The sequence below is a fragment of the Cuculus canorus genome, chromosome 36 (genome assembly GCF_017976375.1).
Source record: "Cuculus canorus isolate bCucCan1 chromosome 36, bCucCan1.pri, whole genome shotgun sequence".
Taxonomy (NCBI): Eukaryota; Metazoa; Chordata; class Aves; order Cuculiformes; family Cuculidae; genus Cuculus; species Cuculus canorus.
In genome coordinates, this window is record NC_071436.1 from 522,710 (window position 1) to 543,591 (window position 20,882).

A 20,882-nucleotide genomic window follows, 5' to 3' on the forward strand; every position below is an offset into this window, starting at 1 on the left:
GAAGGGGGGGGGCGATGGGGGGCAATAAGGAGGTGATCGGGGCAATAAGGGGGCGATGAGGGCAATAAGGGGGGCAATTAGAGGTATAGAAGTATCTATTTGGGTTTTGGTGACCACTTTGACCCCTCCAGGGCCACTAAATCCCCATTGGTGACCACTTTGACCCTCTCCAGGGCCACTAAATCCCCATTGGGGACCACTAAATTCCAATTGGGGACCACTTTGACCCCTCCAGGGCCACTAAATCCCCATTGGTGACCACTAATTCCCCAATGGGGACCACTTTGACCCTCTCCAGGGCCACTAAATCCCCATTGGTGACCACTTTGATCCTCTCCAGGGCCACTAAATCCCCATTGGTGACCACTAATTCCCCAATGGGGACCACTTTGACCCTCTCCAGGGCCACTAAATCCCCATTGGGGACCACTAAACCCCTCCAAAGCCACTAAATCTCAATTGGGGACCACTAATTCCCCATTTGTGACCACTTTGACCCTCTCCAGGGCCACTAAATCCCCATTGGGGGCCACTTTGATCTCTCCAGGGCCACTAAATCCCCATTGGGGGCCACTTTGATCTCTCCAGGGCCACTAAATCCCCATTGGGGACCACTTTGACTCCTCCAGGGCCACTAAATCCCCATTGGGGACCACTTTGACCCTCTCCAGGGCCACTAAATCCCCATTGGGGACCGCTTTGACTCCTCCAGGGCCACTAAATCCCCATTGCGGACCACTTCGACCCCCTTCAGGGCCACTAAATCACCATTGGGGACCACTTTGACCCCCTCCAGGGCCACTAAATCCCCATAGTGGACCACTAATTCCCCATTGGGGACCACTTCGACTCCTCCAGGGCCACTAAATCCCCATTTTGGACCACTATTTCCCCATTGGGGACGACTTTGGCCCCTCCAGGGCCACTAAATCCCCATTGGGGACCACTTTGACCCCTCCAGGGCCACTAAATCCCCATTGCGGACCACTAAATCCCCATTGGTGACCACTAAATCTCCATTGGTGACCACTTTGACCCCTCCAGGGCCACTAAATCCCCATTGGGGACCACTAAATCCCCATTGGGGACCACTTTGACTCCTCCAGGGCCACTAAATCCCTATTGGGGACCACTTTGACCCCTCCAGGGCCACTAAATCCCCATTGGGGACCACTTTGACCCTCTCCAGGGCCACTAAATCCCTATTGGGGACCACTTCAACCCCCTCCAGGGCCACTAAATCCCCATTGGGGACCACTTCGACCCCCTCCAGGGCCACTAAATCCCCATTGGGGACCACTTCGACCCCCTCCAGGGCCACTAAATCCCCATTGGGGACCACTTCGACCCCCTCCAGGGCCACTAAATCCCCATTGGGGACCACTAAATCCCCATTGGGGACCACTAAATCCCCATTGGGGACCACTTTGACCCCTCAAGGGCCACTAAATCCCCATTGGGGACCACTTTGACCCCTCCAGGGCCACTAAATCCCCATTGGGGACCACTAAATCCCCATTGGGGACCACTTTGACCCTCTCCATGGCCACTAAATCCCCTTTTGTGCCCCCCAAATTCCACCAGGACACAACTTGGGGGTCCGAGGTGCTTTATTACCCCCTCCCCAATTAATTACCCCCCCCATCCCTAATGAGCTCCCCCCTCATGCCGAGGGCCCCCCCTCCGCCCCCTCCTGGCGCAGCCGTTTCTTGGCTCGGATCTCGTTCATGGCCTCTTCGATGGAACGAGTGTCGCGTTTGTGGGCTACCGGAACTGCCGGGGGGGCAACCGGGAGTGAGGGGAGGGGCACGGGCGGGAGGAGGAACCCCCCCAGCAGCGGTACGAGGGACTGCGAGGGGATTGGGATGGACTGGGAGGAGATTGGGATGGACTGGGAGGCACTGGGAGGGGATTGGGATGGACTGGGAGGCACTGGGAGGCACTGGGAGGAGATTAGGATGGACTGGGCGGCACTGGGAAGGAGTGGGAAAGGATTAGGATGGACTGGGAGGGGATTAAGATGGACTGGGAGGCACTGGGAAGGACTGGGAAGGGATTAGGATGGACTGGGAGAGGACTGGGAGGGGACTGGGAGGGGATTAGAGGGGATTAGAATGGACTGGGAGGGACTGGGAAGGAGTGGGAAGGGATTAGGATGGACTGGGAAGCACTGGGAAGGGATTAAGACGGACTGGGAGGCACTGGGAAGGACTGGGAAGGGATTAGAATGGAACTGGGATGGACTGGAAGAATATTAGAATGGACTGGGAGGCACTGGGAGGCGAGTAGGATGGACTGGGAGGAACTGGGAAGGACTGGGAAGGGATTAGGATGGACTGGGAGGAGCTGGGAAGGGATTAGGATGGACTGAGAGCCACTGGAAGGGGATTAAGATGGATTGGGAGGCACTGGGAAAGACTGGGAAAGGATTAGAATGGGACTGGGAAGCACTGAGAGGGGATTAGGATGGACTGGGATGAACTGGGAAGGGATTAGGATGGAATGGGATGAACTGGGAGGGGATTAGAATGGACTGGGAAAGACTGGGAAAGGATTAGAATGGGATTGGGATAGACTGGGAGAAACTGGGAGGGACTAAAATGGGACTGGGAAGGGATTAGAGTGGACTGGGAGACACTGGGAAGAGATTAGAATGGGATTGGGATGGACTGGGATGGATTGGGAGGGACTGGAAGGAACTGGGAGGGGATTAGAGTGGACCGGGAGGGGACTGGGGGGGGCTCCCCTGCCCCATAGCACCCCCATACCCCCCCTCGCCCCATAGCACCCCCATACCCCCCCCTCGCCCCACGGCTGCCCCATAGCACCCCCATACCCCCCCCTCGCCCCATGGCTGCCCCATAGCACCCCCATACCCCCCCCCCCACCCCACCCCACGGCTGCCCCATAGCAGCCCCATACCCCCCCCTCACCCCATAGCACCCCCATACCCCCCCGTTTCGCCCCCCGGCGGCTCTCACCGCAGCCATAGGCCTTGTTGGCCTGCATGGTTCGCGCCGCGGCTTTGGCGGCTTCGCAACCGATGAGGTGTCGGTATTTATCCCGGTACGGCGAAGGGGGGGCGGGGCCGCTCGGAGCCTCCGCGGCCGCTTCCGCTTCCGCCCGCGCCGCCGCTTCCTCCTCCTCCTTTGACGTCACGGCGGAAAGCCACGCCCCCATCTCAGCGACGCAGAGAGGCCACGCCCACCGCGAGCGCTGGCTTCCAGGCATCGCCCATCCAGGCAAGGCCACGCCCCCTTGTTCAGGCCACGCCCCCTCCGCGAGAACAGCGCTCGTTCCAGTGACCCACCCCGCGCGTCCCAGTGCCTCCCAATCCCTCCCAGTGCCTCCCAGTCCCTCCCAGTGCCCTCCGAGTGTCTTCAAGTGCCCTCCAAGTGCCCTCCCAGTGCTTCCCAGTGCCTCCCAGTGCTTCCCAGTCCCCTCCCAGTGTTTCCCAGTTCCTCCCAGTCCTTCCCAGTGCCTTCCCAGTCCTTCCCAGTGCCATCCCAGTGCTTCCCAGTGCCATCCCAGTGCCCTCCCAGTCCCGTCCCAGTGCTTCCCACTGAGGGGGGGCTGAGCGGGAAGTAAAATAGGACTGGGAAGCACTGGAAGAGAACTAGAATTGGACTGGGAGGCACTGGGAGGGACTGGGAGGGAACTAAGATAGCACTGAGAGGCACTGGGAGGGACTGGGACATACTGGGAGTGACTGAGATGGACTAATAAGGAAGAACAATGGGACTCTGAAACACTGGGAGGGACTGAGAGCCCCATTTGGCCACGCCCCCTCCTTTAGCCACGCCCATCTTTAACCACGCCCACCTCCACACACATCCCTCTATTTGGCCACACCCCCTCTCTGCACACGCCCCCATTTAACCACGCCCCTCTCTGCACACGCCCCCTCAGGCTACGCTCGTCCCCCTCTGCCCCACCCTCATTACATGACCACGCCCCCAAAAGAGTAACCACGCCCCTTTCCTCTGGCCACGCCCCGTTAACCCCTCCTTACCCGGAGGCGGCGTCGCTGCTCGGCGGCCGCGGGGTCCCAATGCTCTCCGCGCCGATACGCGTCGAGTTCCGCATCGGAGGGAGCGAACTCCTGACCCACAGCGCCCCATAGATCAGAGCCTGACCCACATCCTGCCCCATAGCGACCCACAGAGCACAGGCTGACCCACATCCTGCCCCACAGCGACCCATAGGGCACAGCCTGACCCACACTCTGCCCCATAGGGCACAGCCTGACCCACACTCTGCCCCATAGCGACCCATAGGGCACAGCCTGACCCACACTCTGCCCCATAGCGCCCCATAGAGCACAGCCTGACCCACACTCTGCCCCATAGCGCCCCATAGAGCACAGCCTAACCCACACTCTGCCCCATAGCGACCCATAGAGCACAGCCTGACCCACACTCTGCCCCATAGCGACCCATAGAGCACAGCCTGACCCACATTCTGCCCCATAGTGACCCATAGGGCACAGCCTGACCCACACTCTGCCCCATAGCGACCCATAGAGCACAGCCTGACCCACATTCTGCCCCATAGTGACCCACAGAGCACAGCCTGACCCACACTCTGCCCCATAGCGACCCACAGAGCACAGCCTGACCCACACTCTGCCCCATAGCGACCCATAAGGCACAGCCTGACCCACATTCTGCCCCATAGCGACCCATAGAGCACAGCCTGACCCACATTCTGCCCCATAGCGACCCATAGGGCACAGCCTGACCCACACTCTGCCCCATAGCGACCCACAGAGCACAGCCTGACCCACACTCTGCCCCATAGCGACCCATAGATCAGAGCCTGACCCACATCCTGCCCCATAGAGCACAGCCTGACCCACACTCTGCCCCATAGTGACCCATAGAGCACAGCCTGACCCACATCCTGCCCCATAGGGCACAGCCTGACCCACACTCTGCCCCATAGCGACCCATAGGGCACAGCCTGACCCACACTCTGCCCCATAGCGACCCATAGGGCACAGCCTGACCCACACTCTGCCCCATAGCGACCCACAGAGCACAGCCTGACCCACACTCTGCCCCATAGCGACCCATAGATCAGAGCCTGACCCACATCCTGCCCCATAGAGCACAGCCTGACCCACATCCTGCCCCATAGCGACCCACAGAGCACAGCCTGACCCACACTCTGCCCCATAGCGACCCATAGGGCACAGTCTGACCCACATTCTGCCCCATAGCGACCCACAGAGCACAGCCTGACCCACACTCTGCCCCATAGCGACCCATAGGGCACAGCCTGACCCACACTCTGCCCCATAGCGACCCATAGGGCACAGCCTGACCCACACTCTGCCCCATAGCGACCCATAGGGCACAGCCTGACCCACACTCTGCCCCATAGCGACCCATAGAGCACAGCCTGACCCACACTCTGCCCCATAGCGACCCATAGGGCACAGCCTGACCCACACTCTGCCCCATAGCGACCCATAGAGCACAGCCTGACCCACACTCTGCCCCATAGCGACCCATAGAGCACAGCCTGACCCACACTCTGCCCCATAGCGACCCATAGAGCACAGTCTGACCCACACTCTGCCCCATAGCGACCCATAGGGCACAGCCTGACCCACACTCTGCCCCATAGCGACCCATAGGGCACAGCCTGACCCACATTCTGCCCCATAGCGACCCATAGGGCACAGCCTGACCCACATTCTGCCCCATAGCGACCCATAGAGCACAGTCTGACCCACACTCTGCCCCATAGCGACCCATAGAGCACAGCCTGACCCACACTCTGCCCCATAGCGACCCATAGAGCACAGCCTGACCCACACTCTGCCCCATAGCGACCCATAGGGCACAGCCTGACCCACATTCTGCCCCATAGCGACCCATAGGGCACAGCCTGACCCACACTCTGCCCCATAGCGACCCATAGAGCACAGCCTGACCCACACTCTGCCCCATAGCGACCCATAGAGCACAGTCTGACCCACACTCTGCCCCATAGCGACCCATAGAGCACAGCCTGACCCACACTCTGCCCCATAGCGACCCATAGAGCACAGCCTGACCCACACTCTGCCCCATAGCGACCCATAGATCAGAGCCTGACCCACACTCTGCCCCATAGCGACCCACAGAGCACAGCCTGACCCACACTCTGCCCCATAGTGACCCATAGGGCACAGCCTGACCCACACTCTGCCCCATAGCGACCCATAGGGCACAGCCTGACCCACACTCTGCCCCATAGCGACCCATAGAGCACAGCCTGACCCACACTCTGCCCCATAGCGACCCATAGGGCACAGCCTGACCCACACTCTGCCCCATAGTGACCCATAGATCAGAGCCTGACCCACATCCTGCCCCATAGAGCACAGCCTGACCCACACTCTGCCCCATAGTGACCCATAGAGCACAGCCTGACCCACTCTGCCCCATAGTGACCCATAGATCAGAGCCTGACCCACATCCTGCCCCATAGAGCACAGCCTGACCCACACTCTGCCCCACAGCGACCCATAGAGCACATTCTGCCCCACATTCTGCCCTACATCCGTCCCACATTTTGCCCCACATCCGCCCCATATCTGCCCCACATCCGCCCCACATCTGCCCCACATCCGCCCCACATTCTGCCCCACATCCACCCCACATCCGCCCCACACTCTGCCCCACATCCGCCCCACATCCGCCCCACATCTGCCCCACCTCTGCCCCACATCCGCCCCACATCCGCCCCACATTGTGCCCCACATCTGCCCCACATCTGCCCCACATCTGCCCCACATCCGCCCCACCTTCTTGAAGACCATTACGTATCGACTGTCGTCGTCGTCGCCGAAGGAGAAGGACGTCAGCCCCGCCACCTCCGCCACGTCGTGCCTCAAACCAGTGCCCACCAGTAACCACCAGTGCCTCCCAGTACACCCACCCACCCCTCCCAGTATACCCACTGCCCCCCCCAGGGCCTCCCAGTTCCCCCCAGTATCCCCAGTGCCACTCCAGTGCCTCCCAGTACCCTCTCAGTGCCCCCCCAGTACCTCCCAGTGCCACTCCAGTACCTCCCAGTGCCTCCCAGTTCCCCCCAGTATACCCAGTGACCCCTCCTGAGCCTCCCAGTTCCCTCCCAGTATAACCAGTGCCCTCTCAGTAACCCCAGTGCCCTCCCAGTGCCTCCCAGTATCCCCACTGCCCCCCCCCAATGCTTCCCAGTGCCCTCCCAGTATCCCCAGTGCCACTCCAATACCTCCCAGTGCCTCCCAGTACACCCACTCACCCCTCCCAGTAACCCCAGTGCCCCCCCCAGGGCCTCCCAGTTCCCTCCCAGTAACCCCAGTGCCACTCCAGTGCCTCCCAGTTCCCTCCCAGTACCCTCTCAGTGCCCCCCCAGTATAACCAGTGCCCTCCCAGTGCCATCCCAGTACACCCAGTGCCACTCCACTTCCCCCCAGTATACCCAGTGACCCCTCCCAGTATACCCACTGCCCCCCCCCAGGGCCTCCCAGTTCCCTCCCAGTATAACCACTTCCTTCCCAGTACCCTCCCAGTACCCCCCCAGTATCCCCAGTGCCACTCCAGTACCTCCCAGTGCCTCCCAGTATACCCACTGACCTCCCCCAGGCCTCCCAGTTCACTCCCAGTATAACCAGAGCCCTCCCAGTGCCTCCCAGTATACCCAATCACTCCTCCCAGTATACCCAGCGCCTCCCAGTTCCCCCCCAGTAACCCCAGTGCCCCCCCCAGTACACCCAGTGCCACTCCAGTATCTCCCAGTGCCTCCCAGTACACTCACTCACCCCTCCCAGTATACCCACTGACCCCCCCAGGGCCTCCCAGTTCCCTCCCAGTGCCTCCCAGTTCACCCAGTCACCCCTCCCAGTAACCCCAGTGCCCCCCCCAGGGCCTCCCAGTTCCCTCCCAGTACCCTCTCAGTGCGCCCCCAGTATAACCAGTGCCACTCCAGTCTCTCCCAGTCCCTCCCAGTGCTCCCAGTTCCCTCCCAGTATAACCAGTTGCACCTCAATGCCCTCCCAGTGCATCCCAGTGACCCCCCCCAGTAACCCCAGTGCCCCCCCAGTATACCCAGTGCCACTCCAGTAACTCCCAGTTCCCCCCAGTATACCCAGTACCCTCCCAGTATCCCCAGTGCCACTCCAGTACCTCCCAGTGCCTCCCAGTATACCCAATCACCCCTCCCAGTATACCCACTGACCCCACTGAGGGCCTCCCAGTTCCCCCCGAGTCCCTCCCAGTGCCTCCCAGTCCCCTCCCAGTCCCTCCCAGTCCCCTCCCAGTCCCTCCCAATCCCCTCCCAGTCCCTCCCAGTCCCTCCCAGTGCCTCCCAATCCCCTCCCAGTCCCTCCCAGTCCCTCCCAGTGCCTCCCAATCCCCTCCCAGTCCCTCCCAGTCCCCTCCCAATTCCTCCCAATCCCTCCCAGTCCCCTCCCAGTCCCTCCCAGCCCCTCCCAGTGCCTCCCAATCCCCTCCCAGTCCCCTCCCAGTCCCTCCCAGTCCCTCCCAGTCCCTCCCAGTGCTCCCAGTCCCCTCACAGGATGCTCCTCTCTATTTTGTTCATGGGTTCGAAGCGCCGCCGCGGCTCTCCCGTTGCCTGAATGAACTCAGACACCTCCTGCTCCATCTGGGGGGGACGGCACTGGTTTTGGGGTGTCCTGAGGGGGTTTTGGGGTGCCCTGAGGGGGTTTGGGGGTGTCCTGAGAGGGTTTAGGGGTGTCCTGAGGGGGTTTGGGGGGTCCTGAGGGGGTTTTGGGGTGTCCTGAGGGGGTTTTGGGGTTGTCCTGAGGGGGTTTGGGGGTGCCCTGAGGGGTTTTGGGGTGTCCTGAGGGGTTTTGGGGTGTCCTGAAGGGGTTTGGGGTGTCCTGAGAGGGGTTTTGGGGTGTCCTGAGAGGATTTGGAGGGTCCTGAGGGGTTTTGGGGTGTCCTGAGGGGGTTTGGGGGTGTCCTGAGGGGGTTTAGGGGTGTCCTGAGGGGGGGTTGGGGTGTCCTGAGGGGGTTTAGGGGTGTCCTGAGGGGGGTTTTGGGGTGTCCTGAGGGGGTTTGGGGTATCCTGAGGGGGTTTGGGGGTGTCCTGAGGGGGTTTTGGGGTGTCCTGAGGGGGGGTTGGGGTGTCCTGAGGGGGTTTGGGGGTGTCCTGAGGGGGTTTGGGGTGTCCTGAGGGGAATTTGGAGGGTCCTGAGGGGATTTGGGGGATCCCAGTGGGGTTTGGGGGTGTCCTGAGTGGGTTTTGTGGTGTCCTGAAGGGGTTTGGGGTGTCCTGAGGGGGGTTTGGGGTGTCCTGAGGGGGTTTAGGGGTGCCCTGAGGGGGTTTGGGGGTGTCCTGAAGGGGTTTGGGGGTGTCCTGAAGGGGATTTGGAGTGTCCTGAAGGGGTTTGGGGGTGTCCTGAGAGGATTTGGGGTGTCCTGAGGGGGTTTGGGGTATCCTGAGGGGGTTTGGGGGTGTCCTGAGGGGGTTTTGGGGTGTCCTGAGGGGGTTTGGGGGTGTCCTGAGGGGGGTTTGGGGTGTCCTGAGGGGGGTTTGGGGGTTTTTGGGGTTCTCCCATTTTTGGGGTCCCCCCCATTTTTGGGGTCCCCCCCCCAACTCACCCTCTTCCTGAACTCCACCTTCTGCCTCTTGTCCTGCTCCTGCAGTCTCTTCACCCGCGCGGCCTCTTCTGGGGGGGAGAGGGGGGACAGAAAAGTTGGGGACCCCCTCCCCAAAACCACAAACGGGGGGGGTCCCCAGGGGGCAAGAAAAGGGGCGTGGTCAGAGCTCTGGGGGCGTGGCCAAAGATCCCCCATAGCAATCAAAGGGAAGGGGTGAGCCCATAAAACTGTCAATCAAAGAATAGAGGGCGTGGCCAGAGCTTGGGGGCGTGGCTATAACCTTGGGGGCGTGACCAGAGCGATGGGGGCGTGGCCAATGGTCCCCTATAGGAATCAAAGCGAAGCGTTGAGGCCATAAAACTGAGTGTCAATCTAAGATAAAAGGGCGTGGCAAGAGCTGGGGGCGTGGCTATAACATCGGGGGCGTGGCCAAACCCTTGGGGGCGTGGCCAAAGGCCCCCAATAAGAATTAAAGGGAAGACTTGAGGCCACAAAACTGTCAATCAAAGAATGGGGGCATGACCTTAGGGGCGTGGTCAGAGCTTTTGGGGCGTGGTCAGCGCTCTGTGGGCGTGGCCAAAGAGCCTCCAATAGGAATCAAAGGGGTGAGACCATGAATCTGAGTGTCACTCAAACAATAGGGGGCGGGGTCGCAGCCTTAGGGGCGTGGTCAGAGCCTTGGGGGCGTGACAAGAGCCCTGGGGGCGTGGCCAGGGCATTGGGGGCGGGGAAAGACCCCCTATAGGAATCAAAGGGAAGCATTGAAGCCATGAAACCGTCAATCAAAGAGTAAGAGGCGTGGCCAGAGCCTTAGGGGCGTGGTCAGAGCTTTGGGGGCGTGGCCAAAACCTATAGGAATCAAAGGGATAGAATGAAGCCATGAAACTGTCAATCAAAGAGTAAGGGGCGTGGCCAAGAGCTTGGGGGCGGGGCTAATTGACATCAGATGTCACTCAAGGGGCAGAGGGCGGGGCTAGGGACCCCTGGGGGTCATTCAAAGGTCATAGGGCGGGACCAAGCACAATCAAGGCGTGCATTAAGGAGGGGGCGTGGTCAGGGACCCTCCAGGGGTCACTCAAAGGGCAGTGGGCGTGGCCAGGGACTCTCAGCTGCCCATCAAAACGAAGGGGCGTGGCCATAACCTTATGGGCGGGGCAATCTAGCCTTTAAAGGGTAGGGGGCGTGGCCTCCAATCCCTCCCCTTCCTCCTCCTTCCCCCCCCCCGCCCCACCGGCAAAAGGGGTTCCGGAGGCCGCGAATCCGCTCCCCCCCTCCCTCCCCTCTTTCCCCCCTCCCACTCCCCCCGTTTCCCCCTCCTCTGACCCCGCGCCCTTCGCCGCGTTTCGGCATCGGCAGCCGCGGGCGGGCGCTCCATAGAGCTCAGGATGGAGCCCAGCAGGTCCAGCTCCGCCATCTTGGGCCGGGAGTTGGGGGGGGGGGGGAAGGTGCCAGCGTGCGTCAGCGTGCGTCAGCGCGGCACTGCGTCACCGCTGGGGGCGTGGCCTGGCCTTATATGGAGAAGAGGTCGCTGAGGGGCGGGGGGAGCGCTCGGGCTGCGTCTGGAGGGGGCGCGGCCTTACCTTATATGGAGACGAGTGCGCTGAGGGGCGGGGGGAGCGCGCGGGGTGCGCCAAGAGGGGGGCGTGTCCCGACTATATATGGAGAGGAGGGCTTGAGCGGCGGTGCGTAACGAGGGGGCGTGGTCTGACCTTATATGGAGAGAAGGGCGCTGAGGGGTGGTGCGTCGCGAGAGGGGCGTGGCCTGACCTTATATGGAGAGGAGGACTTGAGGGGCGGGCCCCAATGTCCCCCAATAACCCCCTACTGGTCCGCCAATTGAAAGTGAGGAGAAAAGGGCAAAACTGGGGGAGAAAAGGGCAAAACTGGGGGAGAAAAGGGGAAAATTGGGGGAGAAAAGGGGAGAACTGGGGGAGAAAAGGGGGAAATTGGGGGAGAAAAGGGGAAAACTGGGGGAGAAAAGGGGAAAACTGGGGGAGAAAAGGGGGGAAATTGGGGGAGAAAAGGGGGGAAATTGGGGGAGAAAAGGGGGCACCTGCCCCGTTGCCCCTTTAAGGTGAGGCGGGTCACTCTCTGCGTTGCCCTTTTAAGGGTGAGCGAGGCTTAGAGGGGCCACGCCCCTCTTTGGCGCCGCGCCCCGCCCGCTCCGCGCTCCCATTGGCTGCGCCCCTCGTGGCCCCGCCCCGCCCCGCGCGAGCGCGGTCCACGCCCTTCGCGTCACGTGACGCGTCACGTGGGGGGCCCCCCCCACGCCGCCGCCACCGTCTCCGCCTCTTTTCGGGGTTCCCGGGACGATGCGCGAAGGCCGAGTTGGGCCGAAGCCGCCATCGCAGCCGCCGTGGGGGGATGAGGGAGAGCGGGGCAGGTGAGGAGGAGGAGGAGGAGGGAAGAGGGCGAGGTTAGGGGGTGGGGGGTGGGTTTTGGGGGGTCTGGAGGACATAAGGCGCAGATTTTGGGGTGTCTGTGTGGGATTTGGGGGTCTCGAGGGTGGGGGGAGTGGGTTTTGGGGTGTCTTGAGACCATAAGGGCCCGATTTTGGGGTGTCTGTGCGGGATTTGGGGGTCTCGGGGGTGTGAGGAGTGGGTTTTGGGGTGTCTGAAGAGCAGAAGGGCCCGATTTTGGGGTGTCTCTGTGGGATTTGGGGGTCTCGAGGGTGTGAGGAGTGGGTTTTGGGGTGTCTGAAGAGCATAAGGGCCCGATTTTGGGGTGTCTGTGCGGGAATTGGGGGTCTCGAGGGTGTGAGGAGTGGGTTTGGGGTGTCTGGAGACATAAGGGGCAGATTTTGGGGTGTCTGTGCGGGATTTGGGGGTCTCGGGGGTGTGAGGAGTGGGTTTTGGGGTGTCTGTGTGGGATTTGGGGGTCTCGAGGGTGTTTGGAGTGGGTTTTGGGGTGTCTGAAGACCATAAGGGCCGATTTTGGGGTGTCTGTGCGGGATTTGGGGGTCTCGAGGGGTGTGAGGAGTGGGTTTTGGGGTGTCTGAAGACCATAAGGGCCCGATTTTGGGGTGTCTGTGTGGGATTTGGGGGTCTCGAGGGTGTGAGGAGTGGGTTTTGGGGTGTCTGGAGAGCATAAGGGGCCGATTTTGGGGTGTCTGTGCGGGATTTGGGGGTCTCGAGGGGTGTGAGGAGTGGGTTTTGGGGTGTCTGAAGACATAAGGGCCGATTTTGGGGTGTCTGTGTGGGATTTGGGGGTCTCGAGGGTGTGAGGAGTGGGTTTTGGGGTGTCTGTGTGGGATTTGGGGGTCTCAGGGGTGTTTGGAGTGGGTTTTGGGGGGTCTGTGTGTGATTTGGGGGCCTCGAGGGTGTTTGGAGTGGGTTTTGGGGTGTCTGAAGACATAAGGGCCGATTTTGGGGTGTCCCTGCGGGTTTTGGGGGGGCTCAGAGCCCCCATTAAGCGCATTTGGGGGCCCCAATAGGACCTTAAAGCCTTTCACGGATGCCCCAAACGCCCTCAACCCCCAATTCCTCCTCTTTTCCTTCCCCCTCCCAACCCCCCTTTTTCCTTGGATTTTGGGGTGCTGGGGGGGGGGGGGGGGTGGAGCCCCCCCCAATCCCAACCCCTCCGGCACCGCTCCAGCGTTATTTTTAGCCTCCATCTTGAATATTCCGGAGGGAGCGGAAAAGTTCGGATCTATCCCTCTTTTTTCCCCTCTTTAAATCCCAAATGGATTTTTAACCTTTCTTTTAACCTTTTAAACGCTTTTTTCTCCTCCAAACGCCCCCAAATTCCCATTTTTTCCCATTTTTTGGGAATATTGGGATTCAAATTCCCGGTTTTTTTTTTCCGTAGGGGAACGCCATGGCGGGCGCTTCGGTCAAAGTCGCCGTCCGCGTCCGTCCCTTTGACGCCCGGGAAAACAGCCGCCAAGCCAAATGCGTGATCCGGATGGAAGGAAACACCACTTGTGAGTAGGAATTTTGGGAATTTTTTGGGAATGGGGAACCCCAAAATTATTTGGGGGGGCCCCAAAACCACCCCCCCCCCCCCCTTTTTTTTGCCCTTGTCCTCATCGCACCGGGGTCGTGGCTGCCGGCCCGGAAAACCATCTGCCTCCGGAGCTAAAAATAGCGGATAAGAGGAAAAAAAAACCGGGAATTTGGGATAACGAGGGGGGGTTCCACTTAACAAGGGGGTCCCCAAAATATTATCGGCCCCCCCAAAACGTTATCACCCCGTTTTTCGCTCCCCCCCCCCCCAAATTCCAGGCATCACCAATCCCAAACTTCCCAAGGACGGCGCTAAGAATTTCACTTTCGATTATTCCTATTGGTCCCACACTTCCGTGAGTATTCGGAGGGGGTTTTGGGGATCCCTAAGTTTTGGGGGGACCCCCTCAGCACCCCAAAAATTAACGCCCCCCCCCCCCCCAAGGTAGGAAAAGTCCCCCCCAATTCATTTCGTTGCGTTGGGGAAGGATGGAGAGCGTAGAGAGGAGATTGAGGGGGGATTTTGGGGGTACGGAGAGCAGGTTTTGGGGTGCTCTGGGGAGATTTGGGGGTGTCGGGGTTTATTTAAGGGGGGGGATAGTTCTGGGGGTCCCCCAAAATTCCAAGCACCCCCAAATTCACCTCCCGACGCCGAATGGACGATGGGAGAGAGGGTTTAGAGGGGTTATGGGTATAGAGAGGAGGTTTAGAGGGGGGGGAGGAGATTTTGGGGGGGCTATGGGGGAGATTTGGGGGTGCAGGGGGTCAGTTTGGGGGGGCTGCTGTTAGGGGGGACCCCCAGCACCCCAAAAATTAACCCCCCCGGTAGTAAAAGTCCCCCCAGGGGTTCATTTCGCAGCGTTGCGTTGGGGAAGGATGGAGAGCGTAGAGAGGAGATTGAGGGGTGATTTTGGGGGTACGGGGAGCAGATTTTGGGGTGCTCTGGGGAGATTTGGGGGTGTCGGGGTTTATTTAAGGGGGGGCATAGTTTTGGGGGTCCCCCAAAATTCCATGCGCCCCCAAATTCGCTTCCCGGCACCAAATGGACGATGGGAGAGAGGGTTTAGAGGGGTTATGGGTATAGAGAGGAGGTTTAGAGGGGGGAGAGGAGATTTTGGGGGGGCTATGGGGGAGATTTGGGGGTGCAGGGGGTCAGTTTGGGGGGGGCTGCAGTTAGGGGGGACCCCCAGCACCCCAAAAATTAACCCCCCCTGTAGTAAAAGTCTCCCCAGGGGTTCATTTCGCAGCGCCGCGTTGGGGAAGGGTGGAGAGCGTAGAGAGGAGATTGAAGGGGGATTTTGGGGGTACGGGGAGCAGATTTTGGGGTGCTCTGGGGAGATTTGGGGGTGTCGGGGTTTATTTAAGGGGGGGGATAGTTTTGGGGGTCCCCCAAAATTCCATGCGCCCCCAAATTCGCCTCCCGGCGCCGAATCGACGATGGGAGAGAGGGTTTAGAGGGGTTATGGGTATAGAGGGGAGATTTTGGGGGGCTCTAGGGGGGATTTGGGGGTGCAGGGGGTCAATTTAGGGGGGGCTCCAATTAGGGGGGACCCCCAGCACCCCAAAACCCTCTTCCAGCAGCAAGAATCCCCCCGAATTCATTAACACCGGGGACCGCTTAAAGGCGTTGCGGCCGTATTTTGATGGGATTTGGGAATACCAAAGCGGCTTTTGGGGGGCATCAATTATGGGGGACCCCCCCCAGCACCCCAAAATCCCATTTTTCCCACAGGAAGAGGACCCCAAATTCGCTTCGCAACGCCGCGTTTACGAGGATATCGGCGAGGAAATGTTATCCCGGGCTTTCGAGGGATATAACGTCTGCGTTCTCGCTTACGGCCAAAGCGGAGCCGGAAAATCCTACACTATGATGGGAAAAGAGGGAAAAGGGCAGCAAGGACTCATCCCGCAGGTGGGTTTTTGGGGGGCTCCGAAGGATTTTGGGGTGCTCTAAGGGTTTTGGGGGGCTCTTAAGGGGGGTTTTACCCCGATTGAGTCCCCCCCAAAATCCCAACAGCTTTGTGAGGATCTCTTTGCCCGCGTGAGCCGGGAGGAATCGCCGGATCTGAGCTTCTCCGTGGAGGTAAAGAGGGATTTGGGGGTTCAGGGGGGGTGGATTTGGGGGTTCAGGGGGGTGGATTTGGGGGTTCAGGGGGTGGATTGGCTTTGTAGGGGGTGGGTTTGGGGGTTCGGGGGGGGGTTTGTGCTTTATAGTTGTGAGATTTGGGGGTTCAGGGAGATTCCTGCTTTGTAGACGGTGGATTTGGGGGTTCGGGGGGTGGATTTGGGGGTTCAGAGGGTGGATTTGGGGGTTCAGAGGGGTGGGAGACCCTGGATTTGGGGGGACCCCATCTTGCAGACCTTGGATTTGGGGGTTCAGGGGGTGGATTTGGGGGTTCAGGGGGGGATTCTGCTTTATAGCTGTGAGATTTGGGGGTTCAGGGAGATTCCTGCTTTGTAGACGGTGGATTTGGGGGTTCAAAGGGTGGATTTGGGGGTTCAGGGGGTGGATTTGGGGGTTCAGGGGGGTGGATTTGGGGGTTCAGGGGGTGGATTGGCTTTGTAGAGGGTGGATTTGGGGGTTCGGGGGGGGGTTTGTGCTTTATAGTTGTGAGATTTGGGGGTTCAGGGAGATTCCTGCTTTGTAGACGGTGGATTTGGGGGTTCGGGGGGTGGATTTGGGGGTTCAGAAGGTGGATTTGGGGGTTCGGGGGGGGTTCTTGTGCTTTATAACCCTAAAATTTGGGGGTTCAGGGAAATTCCTGCTTTGTAGACGGTGGATTTGGGGGTTCAGGGGGGGATTCTGCTTTATAGTTGTGAGATTTGGGGGTTCAGGGGGTGGATTTGGGGGTTCGGGGGGGATTCTGCTTTATAGCCGTGAGATTTGGGGGTTCAGGGAGATTCCTGCTTTGTAGATGGTGGATTTGGGGGTTCGGGGGGTGGCTTTGGGGGTTCAGAGGGGGTTATTCTGCTTTATAGATGGAGGATTTGGGGGTTCAGGGGGTGGATTTGGGGGTTCAGGGGGGTGGCTTTGGGGGTTCAGAGGGGGTTATTCTGCTTTATAGATGGAGGATTTGGGGGTTCAGGGGGTGGATTTGGGGGTTCAGGGGGTGGATTTGGGGGTTCAGGGGGGGTTATTCTGCTTTATAGCTGTAAGATTTGGGGGTTCAGGGAGATTCCTGCTTGGTAGACGCTGGATTTGGGGGTTCAGGGGGGTAGGAGACCCTGGATTTGGGGGACCCCATCTTGCAGCCCTTGGATTTGGGGGTTCAGAGGGTGGATTTGGGGGTTCAGGGGGTGGATTGGCTTTGTAGAGGGTGGATTTGGGGGTTCGGGGGGGTTTTGTGCTTTATAGCTGTGAGATTTGGGGGTTCAGGGAGATTCCTGCTTTGTAGACGGTGGATTTGGGGGTTCGGGGGGTGGATTTGGGGGTTCAGGGGGTGGATTTGGGGGTTCGGGGGGGTTCTTGTGCTTTATAACCCTAAAATTTGGGGGTTCAGGGAAATTCCTGCTTTATAGACGGTGGATTTGGGGGTTCAGGGGGGTGGCAGAGCCTGGATTTGGGGGTACCCCATCTTGCAGCCCTTGGATTTGGGGGTTCAGAGGGTGGATTTGGGGGTTCAGAGGGTCGATTTGGGGGTTCGGGGGGGGTTCATGTGCTTTATAACCCTAAAATTTGGGGGTTCAGGGAGATTCCTGCTTTATAGATGCTGCATTTGGGGGTTCAGGGGTGTGGGAGCCCCTGGATTTTGGGGGACCCCCTCTGGCAGACCTTGGATTTGGGGGTTCCGGGGTTGGATTTGGGGGTTCAGAGGGTGAATTTGGGGGTTCCGGGGTTGGATTTGGGGGTTCAGAGGGGGATTCTTCTGCTTTATAACCCTAAGATTGCATTTGGGGGTTCAGGGGGGGGGTGGCGTGTGGCATACCCTGGATTTCGGGGATCCCCCATCTTACACCCCTTGGATTTGGGGGTTCAGGGGGGGACCCCCCCTTCCCCTCCCACCCCCCAAATTTTGGGGGTCCCCCCCTTCTCATTTTGGGGGTTCCTCCCTCTTTTTCACCCATTCCGCCTTTCATCCTCCATCCTTTTAAGTTATCCTTTTTCCCCTCATTTCGGGGTCTCTTTCCCCCCCTTTTGGGGTCCCCCCCTTTGCATTTGGGGGTCCCCCTTTACATTTTGGGGTCCCCCCTCGATGCTGAACCCCTTTTCCTGGATTTGGGGGTCCCCTTTTCCATGGAAAGTTGAGTTTTATGGAGATTTACTGCGAACGCGTTCGGGATTTGTTGAATCCGGAGGCGCCCGAAGGGCTCCGCGTCCGCGAACATCCTCTCCTCGGCCCTTACGTTCCGGGACTATCGCGACTCGCCGTCGCCTCCTGTCGCGATATCGCCGATCTACTACACGTCGGCAACAAAGCCAGGTAGGGGGGGGACCCCAAAATCCAAAGGGGGACCCCAAAATCCAAAGGGTTCGGGGGGCGTTGGGCACATCGGCGGCGATGGTTTAGCGCCGAATGGGGTGCGGGGAGGTTAAAAGGGGGGGGGAAATGGGGGGACCCCGATATCGTGAGGGGACCCCGATATCGTGAGGGGACCCCAATATCGTGGGGGGACCCCAAAAATGGGAGGGGACCCCAAAAATCGCGGGGGGACGCCCCAAAGTGTGGGTGTGAGGGAGGTGTGAGCGCCGCAGGGATGGGGATAGTGCGATATTGGGGTGAATGGGGGGCACCCCAATATCGTGAGGGGACCCCAATATCGTGAGGGGACCCCAATATCGTGGAATGGATGGAGGGGTACCCCAAAAGTGGAGGGGACACCAAAATGCGGGGGGGAACGCCCCAAAGTGTGGGTGTGAGGGAGGTGTGAGCGCCACAGGGATGGGGATAGTGTGATATTGGGGTGAATGGGGGGCACCCCGATATCGTGAGGGGACCCCAATATCGTGGGGGGACCCCAAAAATGGGAGGGGACCCCAAAAATCGCGGGGGGGACGCCCCAAAGTGTGGGTGTGAGGGAGGTGTGAGCGCCGCAGGGATGGGGATAGTGCGATATTGGGGTGAATGGGGGGCACCCCAATATCGTGAGGGGACCCCAATATCGTGAGGGGACTCCAATATCGTGGGGGGACCCCAATATCGTGGAGGGGACCCCAAAAATCGCGGGGGGGACGCCCCAAAGTGTGGGTTTGAGGGAGGTGTGACCGCTGCAGGGATGGGGATAGTGTGATATTGGGGTGAATGGGGGGCACCCCAATATCGTGAGGGGACCCCAAGATCGTGAGGAGGTGGAGGGGTACCCCAAAAATGGGAGGGGACCCCAAAAATCGCGGGGGGGACGCCCCAAAGTGTGGTGTGAGGGAGGTGTGAGCGCCGCAGGGATGGGGATAGTGTGATATTGGGCTGAATGGGGGCACCCCAAGATCGTGGGGGGACCCCAATATCGCGAGGGGGTGGAGGGGTACCCCAAAAATGGAGGGGACCCCAAAGATCGCGGGGGGGATGCCCCAAAGTGTGGGTTTAGGGGAGGTGTGAGCGCCGCAGGGATGGGGATAGTGTGATATTGGGGTGAATGGGGGGCACCCCAATATCGTGGGGGGACCCCAATATCGTGGGGGGACCCCAAAAATGGGAGGGGACCCCAAAAATGAAGGGGGGGACGCCCCAAAGTGTGGGTGTGAGGGAGGTGTGAGCGCCGCAGGGATGGGGATAGTGCGATATTGGGGTGAATGGGGGGCACCCCAATATCGTGAGGGCCCCCCAATATCGTGAGAGCCCCCCAAAAATGGGAGGGGACCCCAAAATCGCTGGAGAGACTTCCAAATAAACCGATATCCACCAGAAAAACCGTGAAACGAAGGTGGAAATGGGGATATTTTGGGGGGGAAGGGGGAGATGGGGACCCCCTAAATTTTGGGGATCCCCCAAAATGGATAAAGGGGGGTCCCGGGGACCCCCTGACCCCCCGTTTTTTGTCTCTGTCGCGACAGGAGGGTGGCGGCGACGGCGCTGAACGCCTCCAGCAGCCGCTCGCACGCAGTCCTCACCGTCGTCCTCGGGCAGCGGCGCCGCCATCGCCTCCGCGGGAACGGCGCCGAAAAGGTACCCCCAAAATCCGACCCCCCCCAAAATCACCCCCAAAATCCCCCCCAAAAGCTTCTCGGTTAAATTTCACCCCCAAACTCCGCAAATCACCCCAAGATTTTGCATCAAAATGGCGGTTTGAATGTCTCAAATTGCTCCGAAATCCAAATCGCGGCAAAACGGCGTCAAAATTGTGCCCTAAATTTCAGGAAATCGCCCCAAAATCCCACCTGGAATTCCTCGAATCGCCCCGAAAGTGCTTTTGGCCAAAAAATTCCTTCAAATTCTGCTTTGAATGCCACAAAATTGCTCCAAAATCGCGTTCTGAATCGTAAAATTTTGTCATTTCAGAAATTTGTTGCAAATTTCGTGAAATTACACCAAAATTCTGCCATAAATTTCATGAAATCGCCCCAAAATCACACCCGGAATTCCTCGAATCGCCCCAAAAGTGCTCTTGGCCAAAAAATTCCCTCAAATTCTGCTTTGAATCCCACGAAATTGCTCCAAAATCGCATTCTCAATGACAAAATTTTGTCATTCCAGAAATTTGTTGGAAATTTCATGAAATCGCCCCAAAATCCCACCTGGAATTCCTCGAATCGCCCCAAAAGTGCTTTTGGCCCAATTGTTGCTTCAAATTCTGCTCCAAATGCCACAAAATTGCCCCAAAATCGCATTCTGAATGACAAAATTTTGTCATTTCAGAAATTTGTCGCAAATTTCATGAAATTACCCCAAAATTGTGCCTCAAATTTCAAGAAATCGCCCCAAAATCCCACCTGGAATTCCTCGAATCGCCCCAAAAGTGCTTTTGGCTCAATTGTTCCTTCAAATTCTGCTCTGAATGCCCCAAAATTGCCCCAAAATTGCATTCTGAATCGTAAAATTTTGTCATTTCAGAAATTTGTCACAAATTTCATGAAATTACCCCAAAATTCTGCTCCAAATCTCTGAAAATTGCATTGAATCCCCCAAATTCCCCCGAATTCGCTGTTATCCTCCCAAAAATTCTCCTTTTCGCCCCGGAAATTCCTTATTATCCCCTGAAAATTCTCCTGAATCTCCCAAAATGCCCTCAAATTCCGTATTTTCCACCCGAAATGCCCGTTTGTATCCCCGAAATTCCTTATTATCCCCCAAAAATCCCCCCGAACCCCCCCAAAATCCCCCCAAATTCCCTTTTATCCCCCCAAACCCCCCTCAAATGCCCCCAAATTCCCTATTATCCCCCCAAATCCCTCCAAATTCCCTAT

The 20,882-nt window shown here is 59.0% G+C and overlaps 2 protein-coding genes across 2 annotated transcripts in view; one reads left to right on the plus strand and one right to left on the minus strand.

Annotated features, from left to right (window-relative positions):
• Nucleotides 1-1,638: 1,638 nt before the first annotated feature.
• SPAG7 (sperm associated antigen 7) lies at nt 1,639-11,041 on the minus strand. The gene is made up of 7 exons (XM_054052761.1): nt 10,923-11,041; nt 9,600-9,667; nt 8,549-8,637; nt 6,797-6,881; nt 4,013-4,102; nt 2,982-3,147; nt 1,639-1,773 (listed from the first exon to the last, which is right to left on the minus strand). Exons 1-7 carry the CDS (start codon nt 11,011-11,013, stop codon nt 1,664-1,666), a joined length of 699 nt encoding a protein of 232 aa, XP_053908736.1. The 5' UTR covers nt 11,014-11,041; the 3' UTR covers nt 1,639-1,663.
• Nucleotides 11,042-13,199: 2,158 nt separating this feature from the next.
• LOC128849960 (kinesin-like protein KIF1C) overlaps nt 13,200-20,882 on the plus strand; it is a 35,476-nt gene continuing 27,793 nt past the window's right edge. Inside the window, exons 1-7 of the mRNA XM_054052702.1 lie at nt 13,200-13,239; nt 13,407-13,521; nt 13,823-13,899; nt 15,276-15,455; nt 15,561-15,626; nt 17,786-17,964; nt 19,533-19,644. Of these exons, the coding sequence (XP_053908677.1) occupies nt 13,416-13,521; nt 13,823-13,899; nt 15,276-15,455; nt 15,561-15,626; nt 17,786-17,964; nt 19,533-19,644 (720 nt within the window). The 5' untranslated portion in view covers nt 13,200-13,239; nt 13,407-13,415. The remainder of the gene's footprint in view (nt 13,240-13,406; nt 13,522-13,822; nt 13,900-15,275; nt 15,456-15,560; nt 15,627-17,785; nt 17,965-19,532; nt 19,645-20,882) is intronic.